The 14,466-nt window shown below is 37.1% G+C and overlaps 1 protein-coding gene across 2 annotated transcripts in view; it reads left to right on the top strand.

The window, feature by feature from the left end:
• RBMX2 (RNA binding motif protein X-linked 2) overlaps positions 1-14,466 on the top strand; it is a 48,429-nt gene that overhangs the window by 9,138 nt on the left and 24,825 nt on the right. For both annotated transcript variants that reach the window (XM_053698921.1, XM_053698922.1), the window contains exon 2: positions 8,933-9,048. In XM_053698921.1, the coding sequence (XP_053554896.1) occupies positions 8,933-9,048 (116 nt within the window). The remainder of the gene's footprint in view (positions 1-8,932; positions 9,049-14,466) is intronic.

Raw genomic sequence — 14,466 nt, 5'->3', positions numbered from 1 at the left:
TGTGAGGTCTCGATTTATACGCGGATTGAAGTGTCAATTTGTCCAAGACAAAAAATAATTTGTTTAACGTGTTTATCTTTCTTATTTCTGACTGGTAGCAATATGTTTTAATAGCTTGAGTTCGCTCTGATTCTGTAAATATTTCTCTAATAGCTTTGCAGAAGAAGGACAGTACTGTGTTCGCCAGTGTATTCAAAGAAAGTAAAGATCCCTTTGTAAGAAAATAACTAAAGTGATGTACAGGTGATACCTGTAATAGCCAACTAATAGTGGATACAATTGCAAGCTTTCAGTACACTGAGGTCCCTTCGTCAGGTACTCTGATCAGAGTGCCTGACAAAGGGACCTCAGTGTCCTAAAAGCCTGCAATTGTATCCACTATTAGTTGGTTATTACAGGTATCACCTATACATTGCTTTTTGTTATTTTCTTACTAAAGGATGTTTATTTTTTTCCAATAGCTTTGTAATATCCATGGAACATAAAATTTATAATTTTACCTTCTTCCTTTTAATTGGTCTAAAACGTTCTACTCCTCTTTAATAATTTTCTATTTTAACTTGTATTCAATATTATTTTCTACAGTTGTAGTTAATTGTTTACACTCCTATATATTTAATCAACATTAAACTCAAACTTGATTAAAGGGGCAGTAAAGTACTAATTAGACAGAGCATACAATTTAACCCCTTAAGGACCACAACACTTTTCCATTTTCTTACCGTTTAGCTGTAATTTTTCTCTTACTCATTTACTGTACCCACACATTTTATATACCGTTTTTCTTGCCATTAAATGGACTTTCTAAAGATACCATTATTTTCATCATATCTTATAATTTACCATCAAAAAAATTATAAAATATGATGAAAAAATGGAAAAAACACACACTTTTTCTAACTTTGACCCCCAAAATCTGTTACACATCTACGAACACAAAAACCACCCATGATAAATAGTTTCTAAATTTTGTCCTGAGTTTAGAAATACCCAATGTTTACATGTTCTTTGCTTTTTTTGCAAGTTATAGGGCAATAAGTACAAGTAGCACTTTGCTATTTCCAAATTTTTTTTTCCAAAATGAGCGCTAGTTATATTGGAACACTGATATCTGTCAGGAATACCTGAATATCCATTGACATGTATATATTTTATTTTAGTAGACAACCCAAAGTATTGATCTAGGCCCATTTTGGTATACTTCATGCCACCATTTCACTGCCAAATGCGATCAAATAAAAAAAAAATCTTTAACTTTTTCACTAACTTTTTCACAAACTTTAGGTTTCTCACTGAAATTATTTACAAATAACTTGTGCAATTATGGCACAAATGGTTGTAAATGCTTCTCTGGGATCCCCTTTGTTCAGAAATAGCAGACATTATATGGCTTTGCGCCCCCCACCAGACCCCAGAGGACATGTCAGGCGTGTCCTTGGTCCTTATGGGTAGTTTTTTGGAGGACATACCTGGCACGTCCTCGGTCTTTAAGGGGTTAAATTATTTACTAATTTTCTTCTATTTTTTAATTTGTTTCCTTCTCTTGTTTTCCTTTTGCTGAAAGGTTTATCTAGGAAAGCTTAGGCGCAGCAAAGAACCTAGGTTCTAGCTGCTGATTGGTGGCAGCATATATATACAGATTGTCATTGGCTCACCCATGTGTTCAGTTAGCAACCAGTAGTGCATTTCTGCTCCTTCAACAAATGATACCAAGAGAATGAAGCAAATTTGATAGTAGAAGTAAACTGGAAAGTTGTTTAAAATTGTAAGGCGTACCTAAATCATGCACAGGCAAAAGTTTCAAGTGATTTCCCCCCCCCCAACAAATATTCAGGAAAATGTAGTTTCTCTGAATATTTGTTGCCGTGCTATTCGATATTCCTTTACTTAAAACAAAGTAAATGCTGAATATTCGTTAAACATTTACATTAGTTTTTCTTTAACCCCTTAATGACCGAGGACGTGCAGGGTACGTCCTCAAAAAAAAGGCAGTTAACGCCTGAGGACGTACCCTGCACGTCCTCGGTGTGGAAAGCAGCTGGAAGCGATCCTGCTCGCTTCCAGCTGCTTTCCGGTTATTGCAGTGATGCCTCGATATGGAGGCATCCTGCAATAACCTGACATGGCCATCCGATGCAGAGAGAGCCACTCTGTGGCCCTCTCTGCACCGGACATCGATGGCCGGTATCGTTGGTGGGTGGGAGCCGACTTGGGAGGCGGGTGGGCGGCCATCGGTGTGCCGTGTGACGTTGAGGGGGGCGGGATCGGGGGCGGGACCGTCGGGGGCGCGCACGGACGCGCGCGCGTGCACGGAGGGTGGCGGGCGGGCGCGTGCACGGGGCGGGAGCGGGTGGGAACCGCTACACTACGGAAAATGAATTAAAAGTTAAAAGTTAAAAGTAGCATAAGCACAACAAAAAAAAACACAAAAAGAGATCGTGGAGGGGTGGGGGGTTGGTTTTTGTGTGGGGGGAAGCTACACTACAGAAACGTTAAAAAAATGTACAACAAAAACATTTTTTCTTATAAACTGGGTACTGGCAGACAGCTGCCAGTACCCAAGATGGCGCCAATTAAGTTAGAGTGGGAGGGTTATAGAGCTGTTTGGGGGGGATCAGTGAGGTTGGGGGCTAAGGGGGGACTTTTACACAGCAGCATATTTAAATATGCTTTTAAAAATACCACCAAAAAACAAATATAGCTTTTATTTTAGTACTGGCAGACTTTCTGCCAGTACTTAAGATGGCGGGGACAATTGTGGGGTGGGGGAGGGAAGAGAGCTGTTTGGGAGGGATCAGGGGGTCTGATGTTTCAGGTGGGAGGCTGAGCTCTACACTAAATCTAATATTAACCCTGCAAGCTCTCTACAAGCTACCTAATTAACCCCTTCACTGCTAGCCATAATACACGTGTGATGCGCAGCGGCATTTAGCGGCCTTCAAAATACCAAAAAGCAATGCCAAAGCCATATATGTCTGCTATTTCTGAACAAAGGGGATCCCAGAGAAGCATTTACAACCATTTGTGCCATAACTGCACAAGCTGTTTGTAAATGATTTCAGTGAGAAACCTAAAATTGTGAAAAATTTTACGTTTTTTTTAATTTGATCGCATTTAGCGGTGAAATGGTGGCATGAAATATACCAAAATGGGCCTAGATCAATACTTGGGGTTGTCTACTACACTACACTAAAGCTAAAATTACCCCAAAAAGCTCCCTACATGCTCCCTAATTAACCCCTTCACTGCTGGGCATAATACACGTGTGGTGCGCAGTGGCATTTAGTGGCATTCTAATTACCAAAAAGCAACACCAAAGCCATATAAGTATGCTATTTCTGAACAAAGGGGATCCCAGAGAAGAATTTACAACCATTTAAGCCATAATTGCACAAGCTGTTTGTAAATAATTTCAGTGAGAAACCTAAAGTTTATGAAAAAATTTGTGAAAAAGTGAACGATTTTTTTTATTTGATCGCATTTGGCGGTGAAATGGTTGCATGAAATATACCAAAATGGGCCTAGATCAATACTTTGGGTTGTCTACTAAAAAAAAATATATACATGTCAATGGATATTCAGAGATTCCTGAAAGATATCAGTGTTCTAATGTAACTAGCGCTAATTTTGAAAAATAATGGCTTGGAAATAGCAAAGTGCTACTTGTATTTATTGCCCTATAACTTGCAAAAAAAGCAAAGAACATGTAAACATTGGGTATTTCTAAACTCAGGACAATATTTAGAAACTATTTAGCATAGGTGTTTTTTGGTGGTTGTAGATATGTAACAGATTTTGGGGGTCAAAGTTAGAAAAAGTGGGTTTTTTTTTCAATTTTTCCTCATATTTTATAATTTTTTTTATAGTAAATTATAAGATATGATGAAAATAATGGTATCTTTAGAAAGTCCATTTAATGGCGAGAAAAACGGTATATAATATGTGTGGGTACAGTAAATGAGTAAGAAGAAAATTACAGCTAAACACAAACACAGCAGAAATGTAAAAATAGCCTTGGTCCCAAACGGACAGAAAATGGAAAAGTGCTGTGGTCATTAAGGGGTTAAACAAATGTGAATGTTTCAAAGTTATAAGTGAAAAGTTCACCTGTAGCTTTATACTTACCTTTAGCGTGTGGGAGAGCAATGCTAACCCGCTCCTTTTCTTCACAAAGCCCTGGCTGTGCTAATATGAGGCTTAGTGCGGGCTACGGGAACCGCCACGCTAAGACTTTTTCCTTTAGCACAGGTGCTAAAGGTAGTTAGAAATTTAAAGAAAACAAAAGAATACTGACAAATTTAATTAGTATTTATTTGTTTTCTTTAAATTTTTGGGTGCATTAATTTGGATATTTGTTTTGTGGAAACAAATATCCCTGGTTCTGTAACAAATTAGTGTTTGTTACAAAACAAATGCACATCTCTAATAGATGACCAATATTTCCTGGTTTTATGATCCCTGCAATCTGTTCTGGACCGTCCAGGCCTCAGGTCTTCTTGAGAGACTTCGGTCCCTCCTGGTAGGACAGTCGCTGCTAGACTGACTGTCAGCTTAATAAATGGGGAAATTGTGTACGTTTGAGAAGTGGTGCTTCAGAGCCATTTCTCTGAGCTTGAACAGGTGATTACTTTGATTTTTATGACTCCTGCTGAGAGATTGTTAATCATGGGGGAAGAGGTGGCTTGGATATCCCAGCATAGATCTACAGACTTAAAGGGACACTGAACCCAAATTTTTTCTTTCATGATTCAGATAGAGCATGCAATTTTAAACCACTTTCTAATTTATTCCTATTATCAATTTTTCTTCGTTCTCTTGCTATCTTTATTTTAAAAAAGAAGACATCTAAGCTTTTTTTTTTTTTTTAATTCAGAACTATGGACAGCACTTTTTTATTGGTGGATGAGTTTATCCACCAATCAGCAAGAACAACCCGGGTTGATCACCAAAAATGGGCCGGCATCTAAACGTACTTTCTTGCATTTCAAATAAAGATACCAAGAGAATGAAGAACATTTGATAATAGGAGTAAATTAGAAAGTTGCTTAAAATGTCATGCTCTATCTGAATCACGAAAGAAAACATTTGGGTACAGTGTCCCTTTAAGGGTAGATGAGCCTAAGTGTGGTAGACAACAAAATCAAGTCCCTGGTGTAATTCTAACTTACCCTACTCTGCCTAAACTCTCCAAACTCTCAGAGGAGATATCCATTGCTAGCTGTACATCCACACCGACTGCAACAGATTTAGACACCAAAGTCCGCAAGCTCTAATTTGATGAGCACTTGGGCTAATGACCTCTCCACCATTATATCTTCAGCACCAGTGGCTCAAACTGGTCTTGTGTTAGAGAGAAAAAATAGTACTGCAAAGGGCTTGAACATAGAGATACATACATACATACATACATACATACATACATACATACACATGTCTAAATGTGTGTGTATATATAATATAACAAAAATACATTATTTAATTTTAGGTTAATGCACATGAGAAAATGCGAAAGCGGGTTTGTACGACTTGTTCTGTGTTTTCCCCCCCACTTTTCATGCTCCATTGAAGTCTATGGGAGAATGCGGTCATAAAATTGTAACTTCAGCTTTTTGTGCGCGTCGGGTGAGCACACAAGAAAACTTTTTACTTTCAACTTGAAATAAGCGTGGTACCCAATGCGCAGTAAACCCGAAGTCAAGAGCAGTTAGCATGGGAGCGATTATTAGCGATCCACTCGTATTCTAGCCCTAAGTCAGGAAATCTGCTTAAAGAGAGCTCGTTGCTAATAGAGCCAATGGCCCTTGATTATAACTTCAATTTGTAAATTGAACTGTTCACTCTTTACTTATTGTGCCTACTTATGTTTTTGGAACTATTTGCCTGTATGTTTCCAAGCTCAATAAAATCTCTATAAAAAAGTATAATTATGCACAAATAAAAACCATGCAATGCACTTTAATTCTTTATTTTGCATGCTTTTCCTGTAATAGAATTTCTAAAATTTAGTGCTTCCACTGCTCCTATAGAGTCTAGAATGTAGAACCCTAATAATCCCACAGGCTGCTCAGTTATTGGTGGATATGTGCAGGAGCTCCTTTTATATGAGCCCCGAATTGGCCACAGGAAAAGAAGTCAGATACATTACATTCAAGCAGCTGTTCAATAGATGTGTCCCAAGACTGCACAACATATTTCTTTAATATAGTTTTTTATTGCTTTTAAATAATTTATTTTGTATGCAGATCTGCTATAATGCAGTGAATAATTTCTAATACATAAATAATTAAATTTTAATGTCCTTTTAGGTTCTAATTAGGGTTGCACCGATTCACTCTTTTTTAAGACCGAGTACAAGTACCAATACTTTTTTTCAAATACTCACCGATACCAATTACCGATCCTTTTTTTTATGTCATGACAGTTTACCAAACACAATACAGACTAATGATTTAAGATCGCTTCTTTATAATTATGAACTGTAACTCAAGACATTTTGAAATAATAAAACGGTTTTACAATTAAAAGCCAATCGGCCAATCGGATTGAACTTGAATCTGATTGGCTGATTCAATCAGCCAATCAGAATTTTCCTACCTTAATTCCGATTGGCTGATAGAATCCTATCAGCCAATCGGAATTCGAGGGACGCCATCTTGGATGACGTCCCTTAAAGGAACCTTCATTCGTCGGGAGTTCGTCGGGGAGGAAGGATATTCCGCGTCGGCGGGATGAAGATGGAGCCAGAAGATTGAAGATGCCGCTTGATAGAAGACTTCAGCCGTATGATGGACCTCTTCAGCCCCCGCTTGATAGAAGACTTCAGCCGGATGATGGACCTCTTCAGCCCCCGCTTGGATGAAGACATCGCCCGGATTGGATGAAGACTTCGGACCCTCTTCTGGACGGATCGGTGATACCCGGCGTGGTGAAGGCAAGGTAGGGAGATCTTCAGGGTCTTAGTGTTAGTTTTATTTAAGGGGGGTTTGGGTTAGATTAGGGGTATGTGGGTGGTGGGTTGTAATGTTGGGGGGGGGGGGTATTGTATGTTTTTTTTTTTTTACAGGCAAAAGAGCAGAAGTCTTTGGGGCATGCCCCGCAAAAGGCCCTTTTAAGGGCTGGTAAGGTAAAAGAGCTTTACAATTTTTATTGTAGAATAGGGTAGGGCATTTTTTTTTATTTGGGGGGCTTTGTTATTTTTTTAGGGGGCTTAGAGTAGGTGTAATTAGTTTAAAATTCTTGTAATCTTTTTATTTTTTATTTTTTGTAATTTAGTGTTTGTTTTTTCTTGTAATTTAGTTTAGTTGATTTAATTGTAGATAATTGTAGGTAGTTTATTTAATTAATTTATTGATAGTGTAGTGTTAGGTTTAATTGTAACTTAGGTTAGGATTTATTTTACTGGTAATTTTGTACTTATTTTAACTAGGTAGCTATTAAATAGTTATTAACTATTTAATAGCTATTGTACCTGGTTAAAATAAATACAAAGTTGCCTGTAAAATAAATATTAATCCTAAAATAGCTACAATATAATTATTATTTATATTGTAGCTATATTAGGGTTTATTTTACAGGTAAGTATTTAGCTTTAAATAGGAATAATTTATTTAATAAGATTTATTTTATTTTGTTAGATAAAAATTATATTTAACTTAGGTGGGTGTTAGGGTAAGACTTGGCTTTAGGGGTTAATACATTTATTAGAGTAGCGGTGAGGTCCGGTCGGCAGATTAGGGGTTAATAATTGTAGGTATGTTGCGGCAACATTGGGGGGGGCAGATTAGGGGTTAATAAATATAATATAGGGGTCGGCGGGGGTTAGGGGTAGCAGATTAGGGGTTCATAGGGATAACGTAGGTTGCGGCGGTGTACGGAGCGGCAGATTAGGGGTTAAAAATAATATGCAGGGGTCAGCGATAGCGGGGGCGGCAGATTAGGGGTTAATAAGTGTAAGATTAGGGGTGTTGGGTGCAGACTTAGGAAGTGTTTCCCCATAGGAAACAATGGGGCTGCGTTAGGAGCTGAACGCTGCTTTTTTGCAGGTGTTAGGTTTTTTTTCAGCTCAAACTGCCCCATTGTTTCCTATGGGGGAATCGTGCACGAGCACGTTTTTGAAGCTGCCCGCGTCCGTAAGCACCGCTGGTATTGAGAGTTGCAGTGGCGGTAAATTATGCTATACGCTCCCCTTTTTGGAGCCTAATGCAGCCCTTCTGTGAACTCCTAAATACCAGCGGTATTTAAAAGGTGCGGGGGGAAAAATACACGCGTAGCTAACGCACCCCTTTGGCCGCAGAACTCTAAATCTAGCCGTAAGAAAATTAGGTAATAGAAGTAAATTGGAAAGTTGTTTAAAATTGCATGCTCTTTTTGAATAATGAAAGAAAAGAAATTGTTTCATGTTCCTTTAACTGTCAAAATTTGCTACCCAATGATGTGTGCATGCTTGTAATTACGTAATACTACTAATTGCATTCTACAAATTCTTTTCAAATGTGGACTGTTATTATGTGATTGTGCGCATGCACACATAGGGGTAGCAAATCTCGACTAATAGCTCATTTCGGAAGAACACCGGCACTCACACACAATATGTGCGTATGCCATTGAAAAACAGTAATTACTTTTTACTAGAAGCATTTCTATCCCTTTAACTTTTGATTGATATGAGCAGGCAAGCAAATGGTGCATATGCTTTAATTAGTACCTGCTTAGGCTCCAAGATTTTCAGCAAGCCTATGCACAAAATGCCTATCTCTGTATTAAAAATGGCTTTATGTTGCAGAGTGAGTTAAAATAGTACATTGGAGTTGCTTAACCCATGCATGACAAATTACTTTTATGTTTATTTAGATGATGTGGCTATTTTTTCAGTTATTCAAGATTTGTTGAAGTTTGCAAGTATATTTATACATTTTCTTTGTGTCCCATACAGTCCACTGACAAAGGTAAAGCTCATTAATGAGCTTAATGCCCGCGAGGCAAGTCTGGGGGTGAAGGAATCTGTTTCTTGGCACCAAGACTACAAGGACAGCGCATGGATCTTCATGGGTCAGTCACATAAAGCCTATACTTTTGTTCACAATTTTATTTTTATTTAATATAGATAGTGTATACTACACCTTCTTTACCTACACCTGGTGAGTTTCCAATATCTTCACATTTCCATGGAGATACAAATAATACATTGAAACATGAGACTGGCCATTGTGTAAATTAATTGATGCTGTGTTTAGTTTAATAGTAAGTTATTTTGATGAGAACTGTAAATCACATGTACTATGGTCAACTTTTTTTTTTTTTTTTTTAAATTATTATTATTTTTTTTAAACCACTGTACATCAATGCAGAATATGTAGGTGGATTTCTTAGCTCATCCTAATTTTAATTATAATAATCTGGGGAAACAAACACTTAAATAATATAAAGTTTATTTTAATATCCTTTTGCTTTATGTCCATTTTAAGAGATTAGTTTTAAGAATTAACAGTATTAGGTTTTTTATGGTGATGGGCTTTTTCCAATAAGTTTGCTTGTTTGAAGATGTCATTCAAAGAAAGTAAAAAATGCCTGTTTCCCTGATCCGAGCCTTGAGTGCAGCTATAGTCCTCATGAAGAGCTCTGATGCTGATCCAAACTAAGTTTAGAAAACTTATTGCAATGAGAAGATGGGATTCTTTCTGATTAACATATAACTCATTTTAAAGATTTTAGAAGTATGGAACTATTAATAATATAAGTAAACCCGTTAGCATTATGCATTTATTTGGGAACTTTATATTCTATACAAGACTTGTGAGTAGGTGTCTACTTGGGCTGTAGCCTAAGCTAGGTGGGATCAGAGCTGTATGTCTTTCCAGTGCACCTGCACTTTTGACATATAGATTTTTTGTTGTAAGACATTAAAGAGCCACTAAAGTCAAAATTAAATGTTTGTGATTCAGATACTGACATGGTTAAAACAATCTTTTTTCCAATTTACTTCATTTATCAATTTGTGCTGAGTCTTCTTATATGCACACTTTGAGGTACCAGCTACTATTGTGCATGCGCAAGAGTTCACCGTATATACTTCTGAGTCTTTATCATGCGGCAGCCATTGGCTAATCACAATGAAGAATGGAAGTAATCTTTGAAATTTGTCATAAGAAAAAACTATTTATGCGTACCTGATAAATTTCTTTCTTTCTTGACATGGTGAGTCCATGGATCATCTAATTACTATTGGGAATATCACTCCTACCCAGCAGGAGGCGGCAAAGAGCACCACAGTAATATAAAAATATGTAATAGTACTGCGCTGGCCAAAAAAGAGAGATCAGACCCTTCTAAAAACACACCTTCCCCAAAAATGTATGAATTTATTGCAAAATAAATATAAAATGAAGAATTAGAGGGTGCTAAGGTAAGCTACAGATATCAAAGTTTATCCTTGATGTGTGATGTACAAAAAAACTCCGCCTTGAAATATGGCAGATAAATTAATGTTCATGTGTGTAATTTATTATATAAATAGAATAGAGCTCAATAAAATTTTCAGCGTCTATTAAAAAATCCTTATATTTTAATACAAAGATAAGCAATCAGAATAATACACTCAAGTTCTAGATATAGGGACGTCTCCCATACACATGTAACACTCCTATACAATAGAATTTTAAAAACAATAATAAAATGATAGAGCACAATAAAATATAGTAGACTATGGAGTATATAGCAGACTATGAATAACAAATACTGGGTTAGAAGCATATGCACAGAAATTGCCTAAATAGACCGTTTCAAATACAAATTGTATATTTTAGTTACCTTGACAAATTACATATGTTATCAGCCAATAATATCGGATGTGTAATAGTACAATCGCATACCACCACAAGAAAACAGAACTATTGCCACTTTAGAAAGAGAGTTTGAACATTATCCACTTAGGATTAAGTATGTCTTTAAGGCGTGTAGATGAGACTTTGTTTTGCAAGAGAAAATGAAGGTAATAATGCCTCTTTTGGGAGCCAGAGTTTGTATACTGTCTCTTTGTATTGAGTCTCCTGTTTCAGAGTGCAGTAGTAAATATCAGTTATGTGAACATACAGATTTACTTTGAAATCGCAAGTCAACTGTTCCACTTGTTTGGTGATACTCGATAACAATACTTTAGTTTACCTGCGTGAGCTATGCTCTTAGCTTCTGTTTCTTACCACAGTAATTCAAGCGTGTGTTTGGCGTCTTGCACAGCTCCTTTGTAGCGGTCACGTGACTTTACCTTACGTCACAGCTTCCGTATAGCGGCTTTTCTTAAAGCTGAATTGTATACAAAGTTTCTCTTCTGGAAGTTGTAGCAAACGTAGGTAGAAAGTTGCGATATAGATCTCCTTGCACTTAGTGCTAATAGCACACAAGTTATATCGGTTGTAGCATGAGTTATATATATCCCTCAATGTCCCAATGAATAAACGCTGGATAAGATGTTATGCAAGTCCTTTAGCAATCAGAATATCAGCCTGTGTACCATCAACGCCTTTCACTCTGTAATGGGCTTTATCTTGATAAAGGGATATATCGAGGGATATTTACAAATAACCCGGGTTATAACTCATGCTACAACCGATACAAATTGCATGCTATTAGCACTAAGTGCAAGGAGATCTATATCGCAACTTTCTACCTACGTTTGCTACAACTTCTAGAAGAGAAACTTTGTATCCAATTCAGCTTTAAGAAAAGCCGCTATACGGAAGCTGTGACGTAAGGTAAAGTCACGTGACTGCTACAAAGGAGCTGTGCAAGACGCCAAACACACGCTTGAATTACTGTGGTAAGAAACAGAAGCTAAGAGCATAGCTCACGCAGGTAAACTAAAGTATTGTTATCGAGTATCACCAAACAAGTGGAACAGTTGACTTGCAATTTCAAAGTAAATCTGTATGTTCACTTAACTGATATTTACTACTGCTCTCTGAAACAGGAGACTCAATACAAAGAGACAGTATACAAACTCTGGCTCCCAAAAGAGGCATTATTACCTTCATTTTCTCTTGCAAAACAAAGTCTCATCTACACGCCTTAAAGACATACTTAATCCTAAGTGGATAATGTTCAAACTCTCTTTCTAAAGTGGCAATAGTTCTGTTTTCTTGTGGTGGTATGCGATTGTACTATTACACATCCGATATTATTGGCTGATAACATATGTAATTTGTCAAGGTAACTAAAATATACAATTTGTATTTGAAACAGTCTATTTAGGCAATTTCTGTGCATATGCTTCTAACCCAGTATTTGTTATTCATATTCTGCTATATACTCCATAGTCTACTATATTTTATTGTGCTCTATCATTTTATTATTGTTTTTAAAATTCTATTGTATAGGAGTGTTACATGTGTATGGGAGACGTCCTATATCTAGAACTTGAGTGTATTATTCTGATTGCTTATCTTTGTATTAAAATATAAGGATTTTTTTAATAGACGCTGCAAATTTTATTGAGCTCTATTCTATTTATATAATAAATTACACACACGAACATTAATTTATCTGCCATATTTCAAGGCGGAGTTTTTTTGTACATCACACATCAAGGATAAACTTTGATATCTTTAGCTTACCTTAGCACCCTCTAATTCTTTAATATTTAAAGAGCACCACAGCAAAGCTTTTAAATATCGCCTCTCTTCCCTCCATCCCCAATCATTCGACCGAAGTAAAGGAAACAACAAGGTGCAGGGGTGTCTGAAGTTTATAGCAATAAAGTCTGTCCTTAAAGTGATGGTAAACTCTCCCCTTTTAAAAATCAGATCTGGAATGTAAGCGCTATTTTAGATGGGGTTTTATTCATCATGTGCAATGAAGATGCGCTATAACTTAGTTATTAATATAGATATGAAATTCAAATACCCCACGTTACACCACCCACTTCAAAACTCAATTTTCCTGTCAGCTAAATGATTGAATTACTTTCCAATCATCGCTCTAGCTACAACAAAAGTGCCAGATGGGGAGAGCGCTGATTGGACAACAATTCAATCTGTTAGCTCACAGAAAAGTTTACTTTTGAAGTGGGCGTAGGAACATGCAGTATTTGAATTTCATATCTATATTAATAACTAAGTTATACTGCATCTTCATTACAGCTAATGAATTAAACTTCATCTAAAATAGCGCTTACATTCCAGATCTGATTTTATAAAGGGGAGAGTTTACCATCACTTTAAGAAACAACAGGGCGGGCCGTGGACTCACCGTGTCAAGAAATAAATACATTTATCAGTTAAAGGGACAGTCTACACCAGCATTTTTATTGTTTTAAAAGATAGATAATCCCTTTAATACCCATTCCCCAGTTTTGCATAACCAACACAGTTATAATAATATACTTCTAACCTTTGTGATTATCTTGTATCTAAGCCTCTGCAAACTGCCCCTTTTTTCAGTTCTTTTGACAGACTTGCAGTCTAGCCAATCAGTGCCTGCTCCCAGATTACTTCACGTGCACGAGCACAGTGTTATCTATATGAAATATGTGAACTAACACCCTCTAGTGGTGAAAAACTGTTAAAATGCAATCTGAAAGAGGTGGGCTTCAAGGTCTAAGAAATTAGCATATGAACCTCCTAGGTTAAGCTTTCAACTAAGAATACCAAGAGAACAAAGCAAAATTGGTGATAAAAGTAAATTGTAAAATTGTTTAAAATTACATGCTCTATCTCAATCATGAAAGTTTATTTTGGCCTAGACTGTCCCTTTAAGCATAAATTTTGTCTTCTTTCTAATGACACAGTGAGTCCACGGATCATCTAATTACTATTGGGAATCAATACCCAAGCAAGTGGACACAGATGATAGGGAGGGACAAGACAGGGAACCTAAACGGAAGGCACCACTGCTTGAAGAACCTTTCTCCCAAAGGAAGCTTCAGCCGAGGCAAAAGTATCAAATTTTATAGAATTTAGAAAAAGTGTGAAGTGAGGACCAAGTTGCAGCCTTGTAAATCTGTTCCACAGAAGCTTAATTTTTGAATGCCCAGGAAGAGGAAACAGCCCTCGTAGAATGAGCCGTAACTCTCAGGAGGCTGCCGTCCAGCAGTTTCATAGGCGAATCATACTCTTCAGCCACAAAGAAAGAGAAGTAGCCGTAGCTTTCTGTCCCTTACGTTTTCCAGAGAAAAACACAAACAGAGCAGAAGACTGACGAAAATCCTTAGTCGCCTGCAAATAGAATTTCAATGCACACACCACGTCCAGATTGTGCAGCAGACGTTCCTTCTGAGAAGAAGGGTTAGGACACAAGGAAGGAAACCACTTTAGGGAGAAACCCTAACTTAGTACGCAAAACGACCTTATCTGAATGAAAAATAAGGTAAGGAGGCTCATACTGTAATGCCGAGAGCTCTGAAACTCTACGAGCAGATGAAATAGCAACAAGAAACAAAACCTTGCACGATAACAACTTAATATCTAAGGAATGCAT

The sequence above is a fragment of the Bombina bombina genome, chromosome 1 (genome assembly GCF_027579735.1).
Source record: "Bombina bombina isolate aBomBom1 chromosome 1, aBomBom1.pri, whole genome shotgun sequence".
In the NCBI taxonomy this organism is placed as follows: domain Eukaryota; kingdom Metazoa; phylum Chordata; class Amphibia; order Anura; family Bombinatoridae; genus Bombina; species Bombina bombina.
This window is presented reverse-complemented; position numbering and strand designations above follow the sequence as displayed.